This window comes from Ammospiza nelsoni, chromosome 1, assembly GCF_027579445.1.
Source record: "Ammospiza nelsoni isolate bAmmNel1 chromosome 1, bAmmNel1.pri, whole genome shotgun sequence".
In the NCBI taxonomy this organism is placed as follows: domain Eukaryota; kingdom Metazoa; phylum Chordata; class Aves; order Passeriformes; family Passerellidae; genus Ammospiza; species Ammospiza nelsoni.
The window spans coordinates 155,149,914-155,173,138 of NC_080633.1; the positions used below are offsets into that span (position 1 = coordinate 155,149,914).

At 53.3% G+C, this 23,225-nt stretch overlaps 4 protein-coding genes across 4 annotated transcripts in view; all 4 read right to left on the bottom strand.

Moving 5' to 3' along the window:
* The window catches only part of LOC132078984 (NAD(P)(+)--arginine ADP-ribosyltransferase 2-like), a 348,971-nt gene that overhangs the window by 322,139 nt on the left and 3,607 nt on the right, over positions 1–23,225 (bottom strand). The window lies entirely within an intron of this gene.
* Positions 522–1,759, bottom strand: LOC132077398 (NAD(P)(+)--arginine ADP-ribosyltransferase 2-like). The gene is made up of 2 exons (XM_059479115.1): positions 1,018–1,759; positions 522–607 (listed from the first exon to the last, which is right to left on the bottom strand). The coding sequence occupies exons 1-2, from the start codon at positions 1,757–1,759 to the stop codon at positions 522–524; spliced, it is 828 nt and encodes a 275-aa protein (XP_059335098.1).
* LOC132077459 (erythroblast NAD(P)(+)--arginine ADP-ribosyltransferase-like) lies at positions 4,840–11,140 on the bottom strand. Its single transcript, XM_059479237.1, has 5 exons — positions 11,053–11,140; positions 10,778–10,851; positions 5,771–6,545; positions 5,241–5,245; positions 4,840–5,100 (listed from the first exon to the last, which is right to left on the bottom strand). Exons 1-5 carry the CDS (start codon positions 11,138–11,140, stop codon positions 4,840–4,842), a joined length of 1,203 nt encoding a protein of 400 aa, XP_059335220.1.
* LOC132077538 (erythroblast NAD(P)(+)--arginine ADP-ribosyltransferase-like) lies at positions 13,431–14,898 on the bottom strand. The gene is given in 3 exon segments (XM_059479359.1): positions 13,431–13,516; positions 14,132–14,351; positions 14,353–14,898. Coding segments are annotated over 3 exon segments (852 nt in total).

Below are 23,225 nucleotides of genomic sequence, written 5' to 3' on the forward strand. Positions count from 1 at the left end.
GCTAGGATCAAATTTCTGATAAAAATTTGACATACCAGGTGAGCAAGGATCAAGCTTTTGATACATTTCTTATATGGCATGTGAGCAAGCAGCAATTTATTGCTACATAAGGCAAGGCAGCCAAGGAGTGCTAGGAGGTGGCCCTGACATTGCCACTCCCAAACCCCTCTATCGGGAAGTGCCCAAGTGGCCCCAGACACTGCCCAATCTCTGCTGTCTGTGCTGTCCTGCACTGTCCTGGCTGCTCCAGCCCCCCCATGCTTGTCCTGCTGCCCTGGCATCGGTCCCTCTCTGGGCAGCTCTCGGAGGCATGTCCCCTAGATGGACACCTTGTTACAGTGACCGTGGTGGCCACACTGGCAATAATGGCCAAAGTAGTCACAGTGGACAAAGGGACCATAGTGGCCATAATGGCATCGGTAGCCTTGGGGGCCTCATTTCTCTGCGGGTCCTGGTGGCCTTCGTGACCATGGTGGCCACAGTGACTTCCAAGACCACAGTGACCTTGGTGGCCTTGTGGCTTAGAGGGTTCCAATGGCCACTGCCATGGCCACAGTGGCCCGGAGAAGGCTCCCAAGGTGGGGGGAGATCCTGCGGAGGCTCCCACCTGTGGGGACGAAGAGAAGGGTCAAGGGGATCATGGGGTGGGAGGGTCAGTTGGGTCAGAAGGTCCCTAGGGGGAGGGACAGAGGTGGTTGGGGTCCCTGAGGGTGTGGGATCAGAGGGGGCCATAATGAGGTCCCCTGTGCCCAACCATGGGTGACCTTGTCCTCCCCACCCCTGTGGATGTCCCCAGCACTGGATGTTCCTGGCCCCTCACCTGACACTGGGTGTCCCCATCTCCTGTGCCCACCAGTGCCTGTCCCTGTCCCTGTCCCCAGCACTGGGTTTCCCAGCTCCCATCCACAGTGGGTGTCCCTGTCCCCTCTGGGTCATGGGTATCTCCAGCACCGTGGGTCCTTGACCCCAACCCTCACTGAGTGTCCCCATCCCCCCAAGTTGTTCCCATGATGTCACTTCGCAGCCACTCGCAGTTGTAGTTGCTGGAGTTCCCAGTGGAGCGAAGCACAATCTGCACCTTCTCCCCTTCCCTGGTGACTTTAGTGACCTCAAAGGTCTCGAAGGGTGGGATCAGCACCTCCTTCTCACTTTGATTGAAGGAGAATTTCTGGATGTCTGCTCCATGGCACGTGTATACCTCAAACATTGTGACATTCCCATAACCCTGGGCCACCGTTTTGTCCAGCGACGATGAAGCAAATTGACCAAAGCGGACTTTATCACCAGGTGTCACATTGAACTGGACTGTCCTCACCCCACGGAACACATCTGGACACTCATGAGGGCGTCTCAGCTTCTGGAGGGCCTGGGTCAGCAGGAAATGCAGTGTTTTGAAGTGGAAGTTGTCCCGGTATTTCTGGTGGGAGCGCCCAGCCTCGCGCACGGCCGGGTTGAGCTGCTTGTGCACTTCCCCCATTGTGTAGGCCATGAGGGCAATGGCCTGGTCATTGGTCAGAGGGGATGAAGAGGAGCCCCGCTTCTGCCACTCGGCCCTGGCCTTCACCCAGGCCTGGGAAAACTCCTTGTTCTCCTGGAACTCAGAAACGTTGAGGGCCAGCAAGGCCTCAGTCATGGCAGGGCCACAGTTGAGGTACTGGTCATCAAAGGAGTTCTGGGCCATGTCCAGGGGCACCACCTTGACGGCTGCAGTGGCCACAGTCATTGTCAGCAGTGCCAGGGTGTGGGCCAGGGGGGCCATGGAGAAGAGAGGCCACAGGGACCAGTGTGGGACACTGTGGGACACAGAGGGGACACAGAGGACAGACTGTGTGACACAGTGTGGATGTTGATGGACACCAGGGGATGCTGATGAGACACAGAGGGCCACCAGGGAACACTGATGGGACATAGGGGGACATGGGGAGGCTTCTCTGGGGAGGAGTTGTGGAGGGACAGTGGGGTCAGCCCAGAGAGGGGAGGCAGGTCTGGCCAGAGGACCTCTGGATGTGTCCTGGGACCCTGTTCCTAAATCCTGGGGTCACTACTGGTGGGCCTGGTATCCTCCAGTCCCCCCAGGGACCCCAGTCCCACTCCCACAGTTTTGGGTCATTCCCCTGGGGTCCCCTCAGCCCCCTCAAGACCTCAACCCAAATCTGGGGTCACTCTCTGAACCTCCAGTATCCCTTTCAGCCCATCCCCAGACCCCATTCCCATTCCCAGTCTGGTGTCCCCTTTTGGAGTTATTGGAAATGATACATGCCAGGACCCCAACCCAAATCCCAGGATCACTCCCTGCCCCCTGCAGTGTCTTCCAGCTCTCCCATGGCCACAGTCACACTCCCAGAGCCTCCCTGCTGCCCCCCAGAGCCCTGTGGACCCCAGTCCCATGTCCCTCAGCATCCCCCAGCTTCCTGAAGGACTTCAACCCCGCATCACATTCTCCCCCAGGGTCCCCCCCAGTACCCCCAGGGTCCCAGTCCAGATGTCAATGTCCCCTCTCTCCCCCTCCAAGTGTCCCTTGGAGTGCCCCCAGCCCCTGATACCAAAATCAGCTGGAGTGAAGTCCCTGATGGAAATGGAGGTATCAAAACTCCAGAATTCTTGATCAGCTCAGACTCACAGCAGATCTCTCCTGGTCCTGCAGCTCAGTAGGGCTTTGCCACTTCTATCCACTGTAATTATAAATATTTATTAAAATGGGCTTCTTAGCCAATACAAAACCAGCACATTTCCTGTAAATAAGTGCCATGGCTCCGCCTCTCTCTTCTTTTATTTTTCTGGAGAAATCCTAAGAAGCCATCTGGAGGTCATTTTCAATAATTGTCCCAATGTTCCAGACGTCGTCGCGCAAACTTCCGCTTTTGGGTGGCGCCATTCCTTCTGTGTCACAGAGCTTGTAAAAAGCCCCTCTGGAGTTCCCCATTTTCTCTTTCTCCACTGCTTTGAACCACATTTATTGTGCTCTGTAAATACTTATATGTCCTTTCCTCATTTTTGCCAGTCAGACTTTAAGCTCTACCCACCACCTTCAGTATGTGGGGAAAAGCCACACTATGAAAAGCCCAGGGTCCTCAAAGCAGTCTTGAAACTTGATTCAAATAAAGGGACAGAGTTTCCACAGCCATATCCCCTGTGGAGTTTCTCTATCGAGGATTCAGAGGGCACAACCTCCTTTTATCCCAAACTGCCAGTCACACATTGCCCTCTCCCTTTTCCCATTGGCTGAGGTACAGGTAAATGCAGCTGTCCCATAGCACCTACCCTATATCCCTCTTGAAACTGTCATTTTCTTACAAAGTTCAAAATTCAGGCTGTTAGGGTTATGGAATAGACTGTGTGGGGACCAATTTCTCTTATTAGCTGAATGGTCAGGACTTCAAACATTCTGATCAAACCACCAGGGTTCTGTGAAAAACTTCATGTCTTCTCATGCAGAGATATCAGGAGCCGTTTTGAAGACACTGACAACAATTTCTCCTAAAGGCTCCCAATCCTCTGAGTCCTTTTCCAAAGACATCACCACCCATCTTTCCTATAAAATCCTTCCCTGTGGCAGTGGTGATGCCCTGGCACAGGCTGCCCAGAGAAGCTGTGGGTGCCCCATCCCTGGCTGTGTCCAAGGCCAGGCTGGGCAGGGCCTGGAGCAGCCTGGCCCAGGGGAAGATGTCCCTGCCCATGGCAGGGCTGGCACCAGATGGGCTTTAAGGTGGCTCCATCCCAAACCATTGCAGAGCCCCCAGGGCCGGGATGGGGCGGGGCGGGCGCTCAGCAGCACCAGCGGCTCGTGCTGCCGCCTGCTGTTGGCACCCGGAACTGTAGCTGGGGGCGATGCATGAGCAGTGCTGCTGATTTCCGTGCTAGCTGCTGCCCTCTGGTGGGCAATTCCCAAACTGCAACCGCCAGAATCCCCAAATCCCAGAATGGGTCAGGCTGGAAGGACCCAGAGTGGGCACCTGGCCCAACCTCCCAGCTCAGGCAGCATCATCCCTGAGCACACGATTGGGTCCAGAGCAGTCCAGAACTGGACACAACAATGGGCAGAGCTGGTCACAGCACTCCTGATGTGTCTCCCTGGGCAGGACAGTGGGGCTCCATCACTCCCTGATCTCCCAGCCCTGCACTTCTGATGCCCCCTGGATCCCTCCTGGTCCCAGGACACACGGCCACCTACACTGGTCACCCACCAGCATCCCCAGATCCTTCTCCAGAACTGCTCCAGCAGGTCCCCACCAGCCAGGATGGGCACTGGGAACAATCCCTCCCCAGGGATAGAACCTGCACTTGCCTTCTTGAACCTCCCATTTTCCAGCTTTTTACATCTCCATGAAGTAGAGGATATGGCAGGGTGCTTTGCCTGTAATGGGGCCAAGGAACAATGTCACATTTGTGGCCATCAGGGCTGCATTGTGAGGGGTCTGCTGTTGATTTTGGTGCTGAATTGGGCCAAAACCAGCCCAAATCACCAACCCCGAACTGGCAAGTGAGGGTGGATCACCAGTGGTGGACCAGGCCATCCATCATCTGACCCTGGTAATGTCCAGTACCCTTTCACACAGTGATACCCCTCCCCTATTCCTGCTTGGGATGAAATGTGAGTGAGGTTCCTCCTTTAGGATGTGGATGCTGCCCAGGGTTTTTCCTCAAGGTTGCTAAAAAGAAACATTGCCACAAGTGTTTGTGTGGAGTGTGACATCGAGGCCTGCTTAGGAATTGTCACTTTTTCCTGGCTTTGTCAGATTTATTTAATGGAATAGTTTTGATTGAATTATTTAATACAATTGCATTGCAAAATAGCATTGCTAGCCACAGTGGCTGTGGTAGCCTTGTGGCTGAGGGAGTCTAGGTGATCATGGTGGCCACAGTGACCTTGGTTATTGTTTCCATGATGGCCAGAGTGGCTGTGGTGGCCACAGTAGCCTTGGTGGCCTCGTTTCTCTGTGGGTCCTGGTGGTCTTGGTGATCAGGGTGCCCACAGTAGCCACAGTGACCTTGGAGGCCATGGTGGTCTCGTGGCTCAGAGGATCCCAGTGGCCACTGCCAAGGCTGTGGTGGCCAGGAGGAGTCCTCTGAGGTTGAAGGTGGCCCTGAGGACACTCCCACCTGCGAGACAAAGAGAGGGACATCAGGGGGACCATATGGGGAGTGAGAGGGTTGGGGACATGCATATTGGAGGGTTAGGGGTGACAGGAGAGATGGGGGCCATGAAGTGACAGGGTGTCAGTGGAGGCACAGGGTGGTACAGGGCCTGGGGAGGTCAAGGTGGGCTTAGAGGCAACAGGGGTCAGGGGGAGTCAGGGGGTGCCATGGTGGGTGACAGGGTGTGACAGGGTTTCAGGAAGGGATATGAGGGTTCCCAGCCCACCCACATCCAGCACACAGGGCCCATCCCCACAGCACTGCCTTTGGTGGGGAGGGACAGGATCAGAATGAGGACATCCCTGTCTCTGTCCCTGCTGTCCCCTGGCAGGGCTGTCCCTGTTGTCAAACCCTCAGTCAGTGTCCCCACCCCCTGTGCCCTGTCATGGGTGTCCCCTGTCCACAGTTGGTGTCCCCAGAACTGGGTGTTTCTATCCCCTCACCCCCACTGAGTGTCCCCAGCACTGGGTATCCCTGTCCTTGCCTGCAGCCATGGGTGTCCTTGTCCCACCTACACAGTGGGTGCCCATGTCCCTGTCCCACAGGCCCAGTGAGTGCCATTGTCCCTGTGCCTTCTCATGGGTGTCCCCAAGGCCACAGTGGGTGTCCCCATCCCCCTAGGTTGTGGTGTCACCTTGCAGCCACTCGCAGTTGTAGTTGCTGGAGGTCCCGTTGGAGCGGAGCTGAATCTTCCTCCCCTTTCCTATATTGCTGACGTTGATGACCTTAAAGGTCTCAAAGGGTGGGATCAGAACCTCACCAGGATAGTGGGAGAATAGCTGGATCTCTGTGCCATGGCACGTGTACACATGGAAAACTGTGTCATTCCCAGAGTACCAGTGACTTCTTTCCATCCGTGATGCTGACATGAATTGACCGAACCGGACAAAGTCACTGGGCTCTGCCTTGAATTGGACACCTTCCACGTGGCAGTACATGATGTGACACTGCGGTCTCCGAGTGTCCCTCAGCATCAACAGGGCTTGGGTGAGCAGGAAATGCAGTGTTTTGAAGTGGAAGTTGTCTCGGTATTCCTGGCTGGAGCGCCCGGCCACACGCACAGCATCATTGAACACGCTGCGGAGGCCATCCATTGTGAAGGCCATGATGGCGGTGGCCTGCTCTGGGGAAAGAGGGGACTCAGGGGGCCCCCGACTCTGCCACTTGGCTGCAGCCTTTACCCAAACCTGGGCAAACTTCTCATTCTGTTCGAACTCGGAGTTGTTGAGGGCTGGCAATGCCGCCTTCATGGCAGGGACACAGCCCTGGTACTGGTCATCAAAGGAGTCCGGGGCCATGTCCAGGGGGATCACATCGACAGCCGTGGTGGCCATGGCCATTGCCAGCAATGCCAGGGTCTGAGCCAGGGGGCCATGGTGGGGAGAGGCCACAGTGACCAAGTGTTGACACTGGAGGACACAGAGGGGACACAGAGGGGACATGGGGAGGGTTCATCAGTGAGGGACTGGGGAGAGAAGTGGGGTCACCCCAGGGGGAAGGGAGGCACTCCTGGCCAGCAGACCCCTGGGCAGGTCTGGGGTCCCTAAACCCAAATCCTGGGGTTATTTATGCGTCTCTGATGTCTCCATGCCCCCGGGATTCCAATTCCAATCCCACAGTACCATGTCTTCCTGCCCCCAGAAGCCCAATCCTACTGCCATGACTCCATGATCCCCAGCAGGATCCCAACCCAAATCCTTGGGTCATTCCCTGAGCCCCTCAGACTTCCCCTCGGCTCATGCCAAGACCCCACTCCCACTCCCCTTCCCCAATTTCTTCGGTGTCACCCCAACACCTCAACCCAAATCCAGGCATCACCTTCTCCCCCACAGTGTCTTTTAGGGCCCCTCATGACCCCAATCCCACTCCCACCATCCCATGTCCCCCCGCATTTTCCCCCAGAGCCCCCCATTACCCCAATCCCAGACCTGTGACTCCCCAGTGTCCCCCCATGTGCGCTATCCCAATTGCTCAGTCCCATGTCCCCCCCAAGTGTCCTCAGGTGTCCCCCCAGCCCCAATACCAAAATCAGCCGGAGTGAACTCCCTGATGGAACTGCAGGTATCAGAAAGGCAGAATTCTTGATCAGCTCAGACTCACAGTGGATCTCTCCTGGTCCTGCAGGTCACGGGGGACTTTGCCACAGGGTCTTCATCCACCACAATTGCAAATGTTCGTTATAATGTGTCCCTCACCTAGCACAGAAACAGCACTTTTCCTAGCAATAATTTGCATGGCTCCACCTCTTTCTTGAAATCCTTTTATGGTCCTGGAGAGTTCTAATAATGAGTTTTCTCAGTGTGCCCCAATATGCCAGAAGACCTCAGCTTGAACTTTCACTTTTGGCAGACATTGCTGCTCCTTCTGTGTTAAAGAATTTGCCAAAAACGCCTCACAGGAGTGCCCTTTATCTCTTTCTCCACAAGTTCCAGCCACCTTTGCCCGGCTCTGCTCACACTTCTACATCCATTCATTGTTTTTTGCTCATTCTTCTTTAAGCTCTATGCAGCACCTTCAGGACAACTCAAACTTTCTATTCTCTCTCCTACTGCTCACCCCCCAGGACCCAAATCTCACCAGCCCATGTTCCCCCACTTTCTCCCAGTCCCAATCCCCACTGCTCACTGAGTTACTGTCACACCTCAGATACCAACTGGGTTCGTTATCAGATGACATCCCTGTAGGCACCTTGAGCCTAGGGATGATCTCTTGGAGGAGTACCTGGGTGATTTCCCTAGCCTTGTTGTTGTGGCAGGAGAAGTTCTGGACCCCAAAAAAGGGATCCACCAAAACCATGAGATACCTGAGCCCATGTTGGCATGGTAGCTCAGCAAATCCATTTGCCAGTAATCCCCAGAAGTGTTTCGTCTTTCAGTGATGCCTGGAGGGAATGGTTTTGAATTCAAACGGCTTTTTTGAAAACAGATCTGGCATTGCTCTGTAACATACCTGACTGTTTTGTCCTACAGACACTGAGGATCTGAGGCTGCAGACCTGTCCCCATCTCATCAATTCCCCAGAGCTTTGCTGGTGCTTTTCTCCTTTACAAATTGCAGCATCTGTTGGGGAGGGCTGGACCTCACTATTGGGAGTTGCCTCTCACCTACCCACCCAGCCACCCTCTTTATTGTGGGCTTTTAGATAAGCAGCCAATTTTGAATTTGCCCAACTCTATCCAGGCGTCACCTCTGGCAGTGAAATTCCTCTCTTAGGAATTAAGACCAGGATGCTTTGTTGCGGAACCTCTTGTGCAGCTTTAATGCAAGTCTATTTTTCACAGGGATTTGTCAATCCCCAAGCTGGTGTGCCCTGGATTGTAGTACAGCCACATTTTGGGCAGCTGGGAGGAATCAAGGAGGGATGATAATTCCTTTTTGCATTTAATTGGAGATCCTTGTGCTGTTAATTGGCTTCTTTCTTTGCATATGGCTCCATGGGCATGAGCAATGCTCAAAGCAGATGGCAAGTGAGTTCCTATGTTTGCCCTTTTTCTCACTGCCAATTCTAGAGCTCTTTGTAATATGTCAAGTTCTGCTCCTTGTTCCACATCTTCTTGCAGTTACAGCGAGCAGAGTATATACCATAAAGTTTTGTCTCAAATTGGATTTCCTGGCCTCTTGGATGAGGAGAACAGTTGCTGCTATGGCCCAAAGACATCTGAGCCAATCCTGGCTGATGTCGACTTTTTTGGAAAAACACCCCACAGGTCACTCAGAATGATCTTTGAGTTGGACTCCTGAGAAAGGACATGGGTTCTGTAACTCAGAGATGGCCCTGATGTCCACGTCTCCCATGGGATTTCTTCTCCTTTCAGCTTTTTGTGTATCAATGACAGCAGCAGGCACTGGGTGTCCTAGCTACTATCCAGCGGCCCAAAGAAGTGAGTGTGATACAGTCCAGGGCACATCAGTTTGGGGATTGACAAATCCCTGTGAAAAATAGACTTGCATTAAAGCTGCACAAGAGGTTCCGCAACAAAGCATCCTGGTCTTAATTCCTGAGAAAGGAAACTCACTGCCAGAAGTGACGCCTGGATAGAGTTGGGCAGATTGAAAACTGGCTGCTTATCTAAAAGCCCACAATAAAGTGGGTGGATGGGTGGGTAGGTGAGAGGCAACTCCCAATAGCGAGGTCCAGCCCTTCCCAACTGATGCTGCAATTTGTAAAGGAGAAAAGCGCCAGCAAAGCTCTGGGGAATTGATGAGATGGGGACAGGTCTGCAGCCTCAGATCCTCAGTGTCTCTAGGACAAAACAGTCAGGTATGTTACAGAGCAATGCCAGATCTGTTTTCAAAAAAGCCGTTTGAATTCAAAACCATTCCCTCCAGGCATCACTGAAAGACGAAACACTTCTGGGGATTACTGGCAAATGGCTTTTCTGAGCTGCCATGCCAACATAGGCTCAGATATCTCCTGGTGTTGGTGGATTCCTTTTTTGGGGTCCAGAACTTCTTCTGTTATACCAACAAGGCCAGGGAAGTCACTCAGACACTTCCCCAGGAGATCATCCCTAGGCTCAAGGTGCCTACAGGGATGTCTATTGAGGGATTTTTGCGGGAAAATGGACACTGTCCCCAAGCCAGCCTTTATGAGGTCTGAGTAGAATTTCACATTGTCCCCCATAGCTTGAAAATAGGAAGAGCCTTCTCAAGAGAAAAACATGTCCAGGATGTGGGGCGCGCTAAGAAGACGGAGCAAAAAACCACAGCAGAGTGCATGAAGGCAAAATAGCAACCCACAGAGAGATGCATGAAGAAAGAAGACTAACCCATCAACTGAAGGCTTGAAATGCGTGCACAGCTAGGCTGAACCAATAATTCATTAGCTTGAGGGGCAAACAGTAGAACAAAGCATAAATACAGTTTGTTCTTGTAATAAATTTGACTTCATTTGATCATATTGATCATGGTGTGATGTCCCATTGCTGATCCTCTGCAGATGGCATCTGATAGGGGACCCCAAGTGGTATCAGAGATGTGGCAGCAACTCAGTGAGCAGTGGGGAGTGAGACTGGGGAGAACTGGGAGGATATGGGACGGTGGGATTGGGGACCTGGAGGGTCAGCAATAAGAGAGAGAATAGAAAGTTTGAGATCCCTGTAATGGTTTGACACTGGGACAATGCCAGTGCCCCAATGAAAACGTATTCTCCCTAGCGTCTACTCTGACATGTGAGCAGAAATAGTGCAAAGCAGGCTCCAGCTTAGGAATAAAGGAAAAAAATCTTTATTAACTTACAATATGTAAAAGAAACACAGAACTCAGAATGAAAACCTTCCAAAAATATTCCTCCACCTCCCCCCAATTTCCAACACATCACAGTAAGACAAAACCTTGGATTCTCAATTCAGTTAGCACCCCTCAGGTAATCAACTCTCAGTCTCTCACCACCCTTCAGATAATCAATTCTCATTTCATCAACAAGGGAGTATGCCCTCTTGTGCCATAGGCTTTCCCTGGAAACACAGTTGAAACCTCTTGTGTTTCCATGTCACTCATGGCACTGCCCAGAGATCATTTGCCCTCGTGACATCTTCCTTCCATGTCCAGTGCTCTCACCACTGCACATGGACCAGAGCTGCCTCTAGGATTCTCTTTTTAAGGATGCTTTGCCCAGTTGCAAAAAAGCAACAGTCTCTCACTTTCAGGACACCAGTCCCCCGCACATTCACCCCCTGGGGCCAAGGGGTGTCAAGAACAGAGATCATCTTCTTCCCTGAAGACAGAGGGCACCACCACCACCATCCTTACCCATTGTCTCTGTTCACGCACTCCTTCACATAACATCACTGCACTCTCTTGGCTCCAAGCCACTGCCTCCCCCTAGATGCAGTCTCTGTGTCACAGGAAAAAATTGTTCTGTCCATGGCTATACAAGAAAAGTCTAGCCAAAGGCCACTCCATCACCTCTTCTCACCCAAGATTCTTCTCCACTTCTCTCGTGGCCCATTTCCTCTGATCTCATCTCTATCTCTCTTCTCATTCAACTCCAGGAGGATCGCCATTTGTAAGGTTTCCATCATCCAAGAAAAGGGTTAAAAATCTCAGGCCCTGCCTGTCCAGAACTCCCACGCTGCCCTGCTGGGCACCTTCTCACTGCCCAACCCCCGCCCCCCCTTCTCCTTCTTGGCCGGCCATGCTATCAAATTTCAAGGTGGCACAGGCACCAGCTTGCTCTATCTCTCTCCTGGGGTGTGTGGGGTGGCTGCCCGATGCCTCTTGGTGCTCCTCCACCCTTCCATCCTCAGGGCCCTGGCTCACCTCACCCGGCCACAAGGCTTCTGCTCTCCTGCCCAGCCCGCAGCAGCTGGGCAGGGGAGGTCTGAAGCTTTCACTGACCAGAACCAATAGAGAGTTCTCCTGGGAGTTCTCTGCTTTTAGACTCCTGTGTACTAAGAGGCATATCCATGTACTCAGTGGGCACACTAGGTGCCAGTATTCAAAACTGAGCACCTATTGCTTTGACCACAGCATCCCAAAAAACTCACTTCCTCTCAAATCAGGACACTGAGGTACCAGGAAGGTGCAGCTCTCCCAAACCACCTACCCCACATCCCCCCTGAACCTCGCATTTTCTCCCAAAGTTCCGAAGTTCAAGCTGTCTGGGTTATGGAATTGACTGTGTGTGGGGATCCATTTCTCCTATTAGTTGAAAGTTCAGGACTTCAACCTTTTTGGTCCAACCACCAGGGTTCTGTGACAAACTTCATGTCTTCTTGTGTAGACATATCAAGAGCCATTTTGAAGACACTGACAACAATTTAACCTAAAGACCCCCAACCATTTGAGTCATTTTTCCAAAACATCACCACCCATCTTTCCTATAAAATCCTTCCCTGTGATGGTGGTGATGCCCTGGCACAGGCTGCCCAGAGAAGCTCTGGCTGCCCCATCCCTGGCTGTGTCCAAGGCCAGATTGGGCACTGCCTGGAACAGCCTGGCCCAGGGGAAGATGTCCCTGCCCATGGCAGGGCTGGCACCGGACGGGCTGTAAGGTCGCTCCATCCCAAACCATTGCAGAGCCCCCGGGGCTGGGATGGGGTGGGGCGGGCGCTCGGCAGAGCCAGCAGCTCGTGCTGCCACCTACTGTTGGCACCCAGGACTGCAGCTGTAGGCAGCGCATGCGCAGTCCTGCTGATTTCCTGCGCTCGCTGCTGCCCTCCAGTGGACAATTCCCAAACCACAACTGCCAGAATCCCCAAATCCCAGAATGAGTCAGGCTGGAAGGACCCAGAGGGGGCACCTGGCCCAACCTCCCAGCTCAGGCAGCGTCATCCCTGAGCACAGGATTGGGTCCAGAGCAGCTCGGACCTGGACACGGCACTGGTCAGAGCTGGTCACAGCACTCCTGATGTGCCTCACTGGGCAGGACAGAGGGGCACGATCAATCCCTGACCTCCTCACCCCATCCTTCCTGATGCTCCCTGGATCCCTCCTGGCCCCAGGACACATGGTCCCCTACATTGGTCACCCACCAGCATTCCCAGATTCTTCACCAGCAGGTCTTCACCAGCCAGGATGGGCACTGGCACAATCCCTCCCCAGGGACACGACCTGCCCTTCCCTCTTGAACAACTCAATTTCGAGCTTTTAACATCCCCCTGACGTAAAGGTTATGGCAGTATGCTCTGCCTGGAATGGGGCCAAGGGACAATGCCCCATTTCTGGCCATTAAGGCTGCATTGAGAGGGGTCTGCTGTTGATTTTGGTGCTGAATTGGGCCAAAACCAGCCCAAATCACCAACCCTGAACTGGCAAGTGAGGGTGGATCATCAGTGGTGGGCCTGGTAGTCCATCTTTTGACCCTGGTAATGTCCAGTACCCTTTCAGACAGAGATTTCCCTCCCCTATTTCTGCTTGGAATGAAATGCATGTGAGGTTCCTCCTTTAGGATGTGGATGCTCCTCAGTGTTCTTCTTCAAGGTTGCAAAAAAGAAACATTGTCACAAGTGTTGGTTTCGAGAGTGAAATTGAGACCTGCTTAGGAATTGTCACTTTCTGCTGACTTTGTCAGATTTATTTAATGGAATAGTTTTGATTGAATTATTTAATACAATTGCATTTCAAAATGGTATTGGTAGCCACAGTGGCTGTGGTAGCCTTGTGGCTGAAGGATTCTAGGTGATCCTGGTGGCCACAGTGACCTTGGTGGTTATAGTGACCATGGTGTCCAGAGTGGCTGTGGTGGCCTTGGTAGCCTTTGTGGCCTCGTTTCTCTGTGGGTCCTGGTGGTCTTGGTGAGCGGGGAGGCCACAGTGGCCACAGCGTCCTTGGAGGCCGTGGTGGTCTCGTGGCTCAGAGGATCCCAGTGGCCACTGCTAGGGCTGTGGTGGCCAGGAGGAGTCCTCTGAGGTTGAAGATGGCCCTGGGGACACTCCCACCTGGGGGACAAAGAGGAGCATCAGGGGGACCATCAGGGAAGTGAGGGGGTTGGGGATGGCCATAATGGGGGGTTAGGGGTGACAGGTGAGATGAGGGCCATGAGGTGACAGATGACAGGGTGTCAGGGGGTCGTGGGGGGGAACAGGGGCCAAGGAGGTCAGGGGAGTCATGGTGGGCTAGAGATTACAGGGGTCAGGGGTATTCAGGGATTGCCATGGGGGGATTACAGGGGGTTACAGGGTTTCAGGGAGTGCCATAAGTGCTCCTGGCCCCCGCGTGTTCTGTGCACAGGACCCACCCCCACAGCACTGCCTTTATCAGAGAGGGACAGGGTTGGTACACTGTGGAGGTCCCTGTTTCTGTCCCTGTCCCTTGTCCCCTAGCACGGGTATTCCTGTCCCTGTTCCCTCCCAGAATTGGGGATCCCCATCCCTGTTCTCTGTCATGTTTGTTCCTGTCCCTGTGCCCACAATTGGTGTCCCCAGACTTGGTCTCCCCCAGCCCAGAATATCCTTGTCCTCCCACACACTGTGGGTGTCCCTGTCCCCCATCCCCAGTCAGTGCCTATGTGCCCTGTGCCTTATCATGGCTGTCCCCATCCCCCAGGCTGTCACCTGTAGTGTCACCTCCCAGCCACTCGCAGTTGTATTTGCTGTAGGTCTCAGTGGACTGGAGCTGGATCTGTATCTCGTCCCCTTCCTGGGTGTATTGGGTGATCTTGAAGGTCTCAAACAGTGGGATCAGCACCACCTTCTCGTCTGGAAATTCGGTGAAGTTCCGGATTTCCACACCATGACACATGTGCACCTTGAGCATTGTGCACCGAGCACTTGAGAATTGTATCGATCTGGGACACCGACATGAATTCACCGAACCAGACGGTGTCTCCACGCTGTGCCTTGTACCAGGCGTTACACACATTTAGGAACATGCCCTGACACTGCCCTTTCTGATCATCCCTCAGAGTGGCCAGAGCATTGGTCCGCAGGAAATGCAGTGTTTTGAAGTGGAAGTTGTCCCGATATTCCTGGTGGGAGCGCCTGGCCACACACAGGGCATCATTGAATGTTCTGAGGTAAATCATTCTGAGGTCAGTCATTGTGAAGGCCATGATGGCAGTGGCCTGGTCTGGGGACACAGGAGACACAGGGGGGCCCCAACTCTGCCACTTGGCTGCAGCCTTTACCCAAACCTCGGCAAACTCCTTGTTCTGCTGGAACTCAGAGTGGTTGAGGGCCGGCAATGCCGCCTTCATGGCAGGGCCACAGCCCTGGTACTGGTCATCAAAGGAGTCCGGGGCCATGTCCAGGGGGATCACATCGACAGCCGTGGTGGCCATGGCCATTGCCAGCAGTGCCAGGATCTGAGCCAGGGTGGCCATGGAGGGGAGAGGCCACAGGGACCAGAGTGGGACACTGGGGGACACAGAGGGGACATGGGGGAGACAAGGGGAGGGTTCATCAGTGAGGGACTGGGGAGGGGAGTGGGGTCAGCCCAGGGGGAAGGGAGGCACTCCTGGCCAGCAGACCCCTGGGCATGTCCGGGGTCCCTGATCCTGAATCCTGGGGTTACTTATGCCTTTCCAATGTCCCCCAGCCCCAGGGACCCCAATCCCAATCCCACAGCACCATGGTCCCCCAGAAGCCCAATCCTACTCCCACGACTAAAATCCCTCACCTGACAAAGGACCCCAACTCAAATCCTGGGGTCACTCCCTGAGCCCCGCAGTGTCCTCCTAGGCCCATCCCCAGCCCCCAATCCCACTCCCCTTCCCCAATCTTTGGTGTCACCCCAAGACCTCAGCACAAATCCAGGCATAGCCCTCTGCCCCCACAGTGTTTCCCAGCCCCCCTATCACTCCAATGCTACTCCCACCATCCCATGTCCCCCCTCATTTTCCTCCAGAGCCCCCCATTGCCCCAATCCCAGACCTGTGACTCCCCCAGTTTCCCCCCAGCACCGCAATCCCAATCCCTCAGTCCCGTGCCCACGCCCAAGAGTGCCCAGGGGTCCCCCCAGCCCCGATACCAAAATCAGCCAGAGAGAACTCCCTGATGGAACTGCTGGTATCAGAAAGCCAGAAATCTTTATCAGCTCAGACTCACAGCAGATCTCTCCTGGTCCTGCAGGTCACGAGGGACTTTGCCATGGGGTATTATCCACCACAATTATGAATAGTCATTACACTTTGCCTCACCTGGTACAGAAACTTCACCTTTCCTATTAATAATTTGCATGGTTCTGCCTCTTTCTGGAAATCCTTTTATGGTCCTGGAGAGTTCCAAAAATGAATTTTCTCAATGTGTTCTCTCAATAGGGTCCTGGGAGGCGAGAAATGAGACAGAAAATAGAAAGTTTCAGATCCCTCAATGGTGCTGGATAGGGCTTAAAGAAGAACTAGTGAAAAACAATAAAAAGATGTAAAAGTGTGGACACAACAGACCAAAGGTTACTGCAACCTATGAAGTAACAAATAAAGCAAACCAGTGAGGGCTTTTTGGCAAGTTCTAGTACACTGGAAGAGCAGCGCTCGCCCAAAACGAAAGTTCAGCGTGAGGTCATCTGGCATATTGGGGCACTCAGTGAAAACCACATCCTGACACCAAATTTTTATGACCTTCCAGGGTAATAGAATTTTTTTCTTAAAAGTGGCAGAACCATGCAGATTATTTATGGGGAAAATGCTAGTTTTGTATTAGCTAAGAACCTCATTGTAATGAATATTTATAATTCCAATGGATAAAGACCCTGTGGCAAAGTCCCTCCCTGACTTGCAGGACCAGGAGAGATCTGCTGTGAGTCTGAGCGGAGAAAGAATTCCCGTATTTTGATACCTCCAGTTCCATCAGGGAGTTGGCTCCAGCTGATTTCATATCAGGAATGGTGAACACTGGAGACACTCAAGGGGGGGAACACAGGCCTGGGATTGCAGAGTGGGGCATGGAGGGCTCCACAGCGACATTGTGGGGGCAGGGGGTGAGCCTTAGATTTGGGTTGGGGTCCTGGGGTGACATGAAATGGGTAATGCAACTGGGAGCAGGACTTGGATCTGGGAGAGAGACCTGAGGGGCAATGGGGCCAGTGAGGAAGTGGCTTTAGGAATTTGGGTGAAATCCCAGAGGGGCCTGGGGTCACAAGAGGCTTGCAGAGGATTGGGAGCAGGATTGAGGTCCCAGGGAGCACTGGGGGGACATCAGAAGAGTAAACACAGGACTGGGATTGCAATTGCACTGCTGAAGGGACACTGGGGGAATCACAGGACAGAGATTGGAGTCATGGGGGAGCTGGGAAACACTGTCGGGGCAGGGGATGATGCTGGATTTGCGTTGAGGTCCTGAGGTGACAGCAAAGAAATTGGGGACTGGAAGTGTGATTGGTGTCTGGGGACGGGCTTAGGGGGACAATGGGGGGATGCTCAGGAAGTCACCCCAAGAATTGGGTTGGGATCCTGCAGGGGCTCAGGGACTTGTAGTGGTGGGAGTAGGATTGGGCTTCTGGTGGCCATGGTACAGTGGGATTGGTGTCTCTGGGGCTGGGAGATGCTGCAGAGGGATAAGTAAACCCAGGATATGGGATCAGGGACCCTGGACATGCCCAGGGGTCTGCTGGCCAGGAGTGCCTCCCTTCCCCCTGGGCTGACCCCAATACTCTCCCCAGTCCCTCACTGAGGAACACTCCCTTTGTCTCCTCTGTGTCTCCTCTGTGTTCTCCACTCTATGCCCCCCCTGGCTCAGATCCTGGCGCTGCTGGCAATGGCCATGGCCGCTGTGATCAAGGAGGTGGTGCCCCTGGATGTGGCCAGGGACTCCTTTGATGACCAGTATCAGGGCTGTCACCCTGCCATCACCACAACATTGCCGGCCCTCAACTGCTCTGAGTTCTACCAGAATTGTGTCTTTGCCCAGATCTGGGCGAAGGCTGTGGCCAAGTGGCAGATGTGGGGGCCCCCTGTGACCCGTCTGTCCCCAGGCCAGGCCACCACCATCAGGGCATAGACAGTGGATGGCCTATCCAACATGTTCAATGAGGCTGTGCGTGTGGCTGGACATTCCCACCAGTAATTCCGGGACAACTTCCACTTCAAAACACTGCATTTCCTGCTGACGGATCCCCTGACCATGCTGAGGGACGCTCAGAAAGGGCAGAGTTTTGATGTGTTCAGTGGGTGTGTGGGGTCTGGTTCGACAGACAGCATGGCAACACCATCCAATTCGGTGAATTCACATCAACGTGGCTGCGCAAACCAAATTACCAGTGCTTTGGGAAGGAGACAGTGTTCAAGGTGCACACGTGCCACTGTGTGGACATCACTTCTTCTCTGAAAATTCAGGAGTCGGGGGGTGCTGACCCCACCCTTCATGACCTTTGAGGTCACTGAAGTCACCCAGTACAGGGAGAGAACGTGCATCCATCTCCACTCCACCGCAAACTTCAACAAATATAACTATGAGTGGCTGTGAGGTGATTGCACAGGGGACAGCCTGGGGCCATGGGAAACACCCAGTGTAGCCATGGAGAAACCCATGGGATCAGGCACAGGGGACAATGACACTAACTGGGGATGGGGGGCAGGGAAAACTACTGTGTGTAGGGGACACAGACACTCCATGCTGGGGACACCAAGTCTGAGCACACCCATTGTGGGCACAGGAACAGGAACACCCATGACAGGGCACAGGCATGGAGACGCCCACATCCAGGAGCAGACAGGGATGCCCCTGCCAGGGAAGGACAGGCACAAGGACCTCTCCATTTTGACCCTGTTCTACCCCACCAGAGGCAGTGCTGTGGAGACAGTCCATGTGAGATGGATGCGGGTGGGCCAGGACTCCCTCCAAGAGCCCCCCCATAACAGTCCCTGAACCGCTGTCAGCCCCGCTCACCCCTGTGGCACCCCCTGAGTCCCCCTGACCTCTATTACCCCTAAGTCCACCCTGACACCCCTGAAATCCCTGGTCCCCTGTACCCATTCTTGTGCCCTCCTCACACATGGGACATCCTAAACCCCTCACTTCCCCCAGGACCCTATGACACCCCTCTTTGTCCCTGGGGGGAAAGCGTCCCCAGAGCCACCTTTCACCTCAAGTGACTCCTCCTGGCCACCGCAGCCGTGGAAGTGCCCACTGGGATCGTCTGATCCATGAGGCCACGCATGTCACCAAGGTGGCTGTGGTCACTGTGGCAACAATGGCAACCATGATCACCAAGATCTCCTGGACCTCCAGAGAAATGAGGCCATCAAGGCTACAAAGGCCACCACTGCCACAATGAACACCTTGGCAAATACTGCCACCATGAGGACACTAGGACAACCACTGTCACTGTGGTCACGGTGGCCACTACAGCCACTCTGGCCACCATGGTCACTATAAGCAGCAAGCCCACGATGACCACCTTGATCACCAAGACTCCTTCACCCACAAGGCTACCACAGCCACTCTGGCCACCAAGCACACCAATGCCATTGTGCAAAGCAAATCTATTAAATAATAATACAAACAATTGCATTAAATAATTCTAACAAAGCCAGCAAAAATTGACCATTCTTAAACAGGGCTCCATGTCACTCCACAGAAAACACTCGTGGGAACATTCCTTTCTCTCAGCCTTAAGGAGGAACCCTGGGGAGCATCTCCTTCCTGAAAGAGGAATCTCACGCACATTTCATTTCAAGCAGGAACGGGGAGAGGAATCTCTGTCTGAGTGGGGACTGGACATTCCAAGGGCCACCTGATAGACAGCCTGGCCCATCACTGGTGATCCACCCTCACTTGTCGATTTGAGGTTGGGTATTTGGGCTGGTTTTGGCTCAATTCAGCACCAAAATCAGCAGCAGACCCCTCTCAATTCAACCCTGATGGCCACAAATGGTGCATTGTCCCTTGGCCCCATTCCAGGCAGAGCATCCTGACACATCCAGCACTTTAGGAGGACATTATAGGCTGGGATTTGGGGAAGTTCAAGAGGGCAAGTGCAGGTCCAATCCCCAGTGCCAGGGCAGGCTGTGGGCGACATGCTTAAGCAGCTCTGGAGAAGGACATGAGGTTGCTGATGGGTGAACTGTGGAGCTGGTCGGGCGGCCATTGGGTGAGGAGGGATCCAGACAGCATCAGGAGGAGCAGAGCCAGGCGGTCAGGGAGTGATCATGCTCCTCAGCCCTACCCAGCGAGGCGCATCAGGAGTGCCAGGTCCAGCTCTGTCCTGTGCTGTGTCCAGAACTGTGTCCAGTGCCGTATCCAGTTTTGAGCTGCTCTGGATCCAATCCTGGTCTCAGGGATGATGCTGCCTGAGCTGGGAGGTTGGGCCTGGTGCCCATTCTGGGTCCTTCCAGCCTGACCCATTCTGGGATTTGCGGATTCTGGAAGTTGTGGTTCAGGAATTGTCCACAGGATTCAGCAGCGAGCGCCGGGAAATCAGCGGCACTGTGCATGGGCTGCCTACAGCTGCAGTCCTGGCTGCCAACAGCAGGCGGCAGCACGAGCCGCTGGTGCTGCCGAGCGCCCACCCCGCCCCATCCCAGCCCCGGGGGCTCTGCAATGGTTTGGGATGGAGCAACCTTAAAGCCCGTCCTGTGCCAGCCCTGCCATGGGCAGGAAAATCTTCCCCTGGGCTGGGCTGCTCCCCGCCCCGCCCCACACGACCTAGACCCTTCCAGCATGGGTCAGCCACATCTTTGTTATAGATGGGTAATGTGATGATTGTCTCACAATTAAGGGAATGGATATTGTGTATGTTAAGAAAAGTTTTGTTGATGAATGGTTATGTTATTGTAGTTTGCTGTTTGGGCACCTTCTGTTCTCCCCACAGTCTCCTTTCCCCCTCTCTGTATTGTTGTCACCAGATGGCCCTGGTTGTCAGGGTTCTCAGGGTCATGTGGAGGGAGGGTGTGTACCTGTGCCCCCTGCGTGGGGCAGTCGGGAATGGGCAAAGCCTGTTGCTGGGGAGACATGGCTTGACAACACCTCACCTCCAATCAGACTTAAGGAAGGTCTTCACCAATGGACAGCAAGGAAGGGTCACCTGGAAGGCTTTGGAAGGGGCCAGGCATTTGTATGGAAAGTTTTTGAGTATTTATGACTGCTTACAAATTTGTATTTGCCTGATGCAAAACCAGGGGTATAAAAGGCAGAGCCGCCATTTTGTTAGATGAGTCTCTGGCAGTTGGCCATGCACCCAGTGTTGTCTTTTTTTCCTTATTCAGTCCCTTTGTTGTGTTGTTTGGTTTAATAGACATTTAACATTTTAAAATGAGCTCTCCTTTGTCACAGGTTTCTTTTTTTTGTTCCTTTTTACTTACAGAATTTTTTCCCATAAGTTGCTAGGAAACACTAATGACTGGGCACTTAGGAAAAGCAAAAGAAATGGCCAAGCTCAGGGAAGGAGGGCATCTGGTTGCATTTATCTTACCTGGGAGTCTCTCTCTGAGTGGCAGAGATACTGTGAGAATTGGCCAGGTGAATGATGCAGCTGGGGCAGCTGCTGGGGCTCTCTCTCTCTCTCTCTCTCTCTCTCTCCCCCTCATCTTTGGAGAAGGACGGTCAGAGCTGCTGCTTGGGGAAGGGAATTCACTGCTGCTGCCACAGCCCAGCCCAGAGCTGTGTCTTCTGCCGTGGGGTGAGCCTCTGCTTGTGAGATGTGAGAAACACGTTCACTCTCCTGTGAAAATTTAGAAAGTTTAATAAAGGAGAACAGGAGACTAAGACAGTAAGAGAAATATTACGGCTGGGTGCATCTCAACACTCATCCAAGAGCATGCCATCATCTTCAGGGAAACCTCTTGAATACCTTTTCCATTGCATCAGCCCATTGCATACTCATAGATTGTTATGCATATCCATAGCTTGGCATAAACTAGCAACATATTCCAGGAACTATTTTACATGGCTCATCCTTGGATCTGCCTTTTTAGAGCGTGCCTGTTTCTTGGCTGTGGTTTTGGCTCCTTCTCTTCATCACTTCCAGTCTGGGCCTTGGCCCATACTTTCTTCAGATGGCAGATGCTGATGGTTGCCATATCAAAAGCAGGGTCCACATGACATGTGCACTGGATGTTATCCCGACTAAACAGACACTTCACGTGTACCTACATAAGCTACCACTACTACCACATCTAAGATTTTTTTTATAGCAGAAATAAAAGCAAAGTGATTTTAAAATACACATACAGCATTCATCTTAATATTTGCAAAAAACCAAGAGATTTGATTTCTCTCCCATTCTCTTTTCCCTTTTTTCTCATTTCATCCAGGGAAAATGGCAAGGGTGGCTTTGGGACCTTGATGACCTCATTTTTCTGAGGGCCATGGTTGCCTTGGGAGCGCCTGTGAGAAAAGACCCCTCACTTTAAATTTTTAAAGGTTTATTAAACCTCAACAACACAATAAAGGGACTGAATAAGGAAAAAGGGACAACACTGAGACTGTGACTAACTGCCACAAAATGGCAGCTCTGCATTTTATACTCCTTGCCTTGCATCAGGTAAATACAAATTCATAAGGAGTGATACATATTCAAACATTTTCGTTATAAATGCCTGGCCCCTCCAAAAATCTGCCAGTTGACTCTTCCTTGCTGTCCATTGGTGGAGACATTCCTGCAGTTTGACTGCAGGTGAGGTGTTGTGATGCCACGCCTCCCCAGCTACAGCTTCTCCCATTCCCAGCTGCCCCATGCATGGGGCATGGGTACACACCCGCCCTCCACATGACCCTGACAACCCTGACAAGCAGGGCCATCTGGTGACAACAATACAGAGAGGGGGAAAGGAGACTGTGGGGAGAACAGAGGGTGCCCAAACAAACTACAATAACATAACCATACATCAACAAAACTTCTCTTAACATACACACTATCCATTCTCTTAATTGTGAGAGCCGGTCATCACATTACCAATCGATAACAAAGCTGTGGCCACCACACACCTGGAAGGGTTCAAAGCCAGGTTGGGCAGGGCCTGGAGCAGCCTGGCCCAGAGGAAGATGTCCCTGCCCATGGCAGGGCTGGCACAGGACGGGCTTTAAGGTCGCTCCATCCCAAACCATTGCAGAATCCCCGGGGCCGGGATGGGGCGGGGCGGGCGCTCGGCAGCACCAGCAGCTCGTGCTGCCGCCTGCTGTTGGCACCTGGAACTGCAGCTGGGGGCGGTGCATGCACAGTGCCGCTAATTTCCCACACCCCCTGCTGCCCTCAGGTGGACAATTCCTGAACCACAACTTCCAGAATCTGCAAATCCCAGAATGGGTCAGGCTGGAAGGACCCAGAATGGGCACCAGGCCCAACCTCCCAGCTCAGGCAGCATCATCCCTGAGACCAGGATTGGATCCAGAGCAGCCGAGACCTGGACATGGCACTGGTCAGAGCTGGACACAGCACAGGACAGAGCTGGACATGGCACTCCTGATGTGCCTCACTGGGCAGAGCAAAAGGGCATGATCAATCCCTGACGTCCTGGTTCTGCTCCGCCCGATGTCCCCTGGATCCCTCCTGCCCCAAGGGCCACATGGCCAGCTCCACTGGTAACCCACCAGCAACTTCATGTCCTGTTGCAGTGTGTTGTAAAAACTTCCTTCCCCAGGTGTGCCAATACCTCTCTTCCCTGTCCCCCCTCACCCCCTGCTGGGCTGTCAATCAGGTTTAACATTCCAGCAAGGTGTGGTGTGGTGTGGTTGGTCAAGTTCAAAGGATGCCCCTCAGGCCCAGGGGTCATTG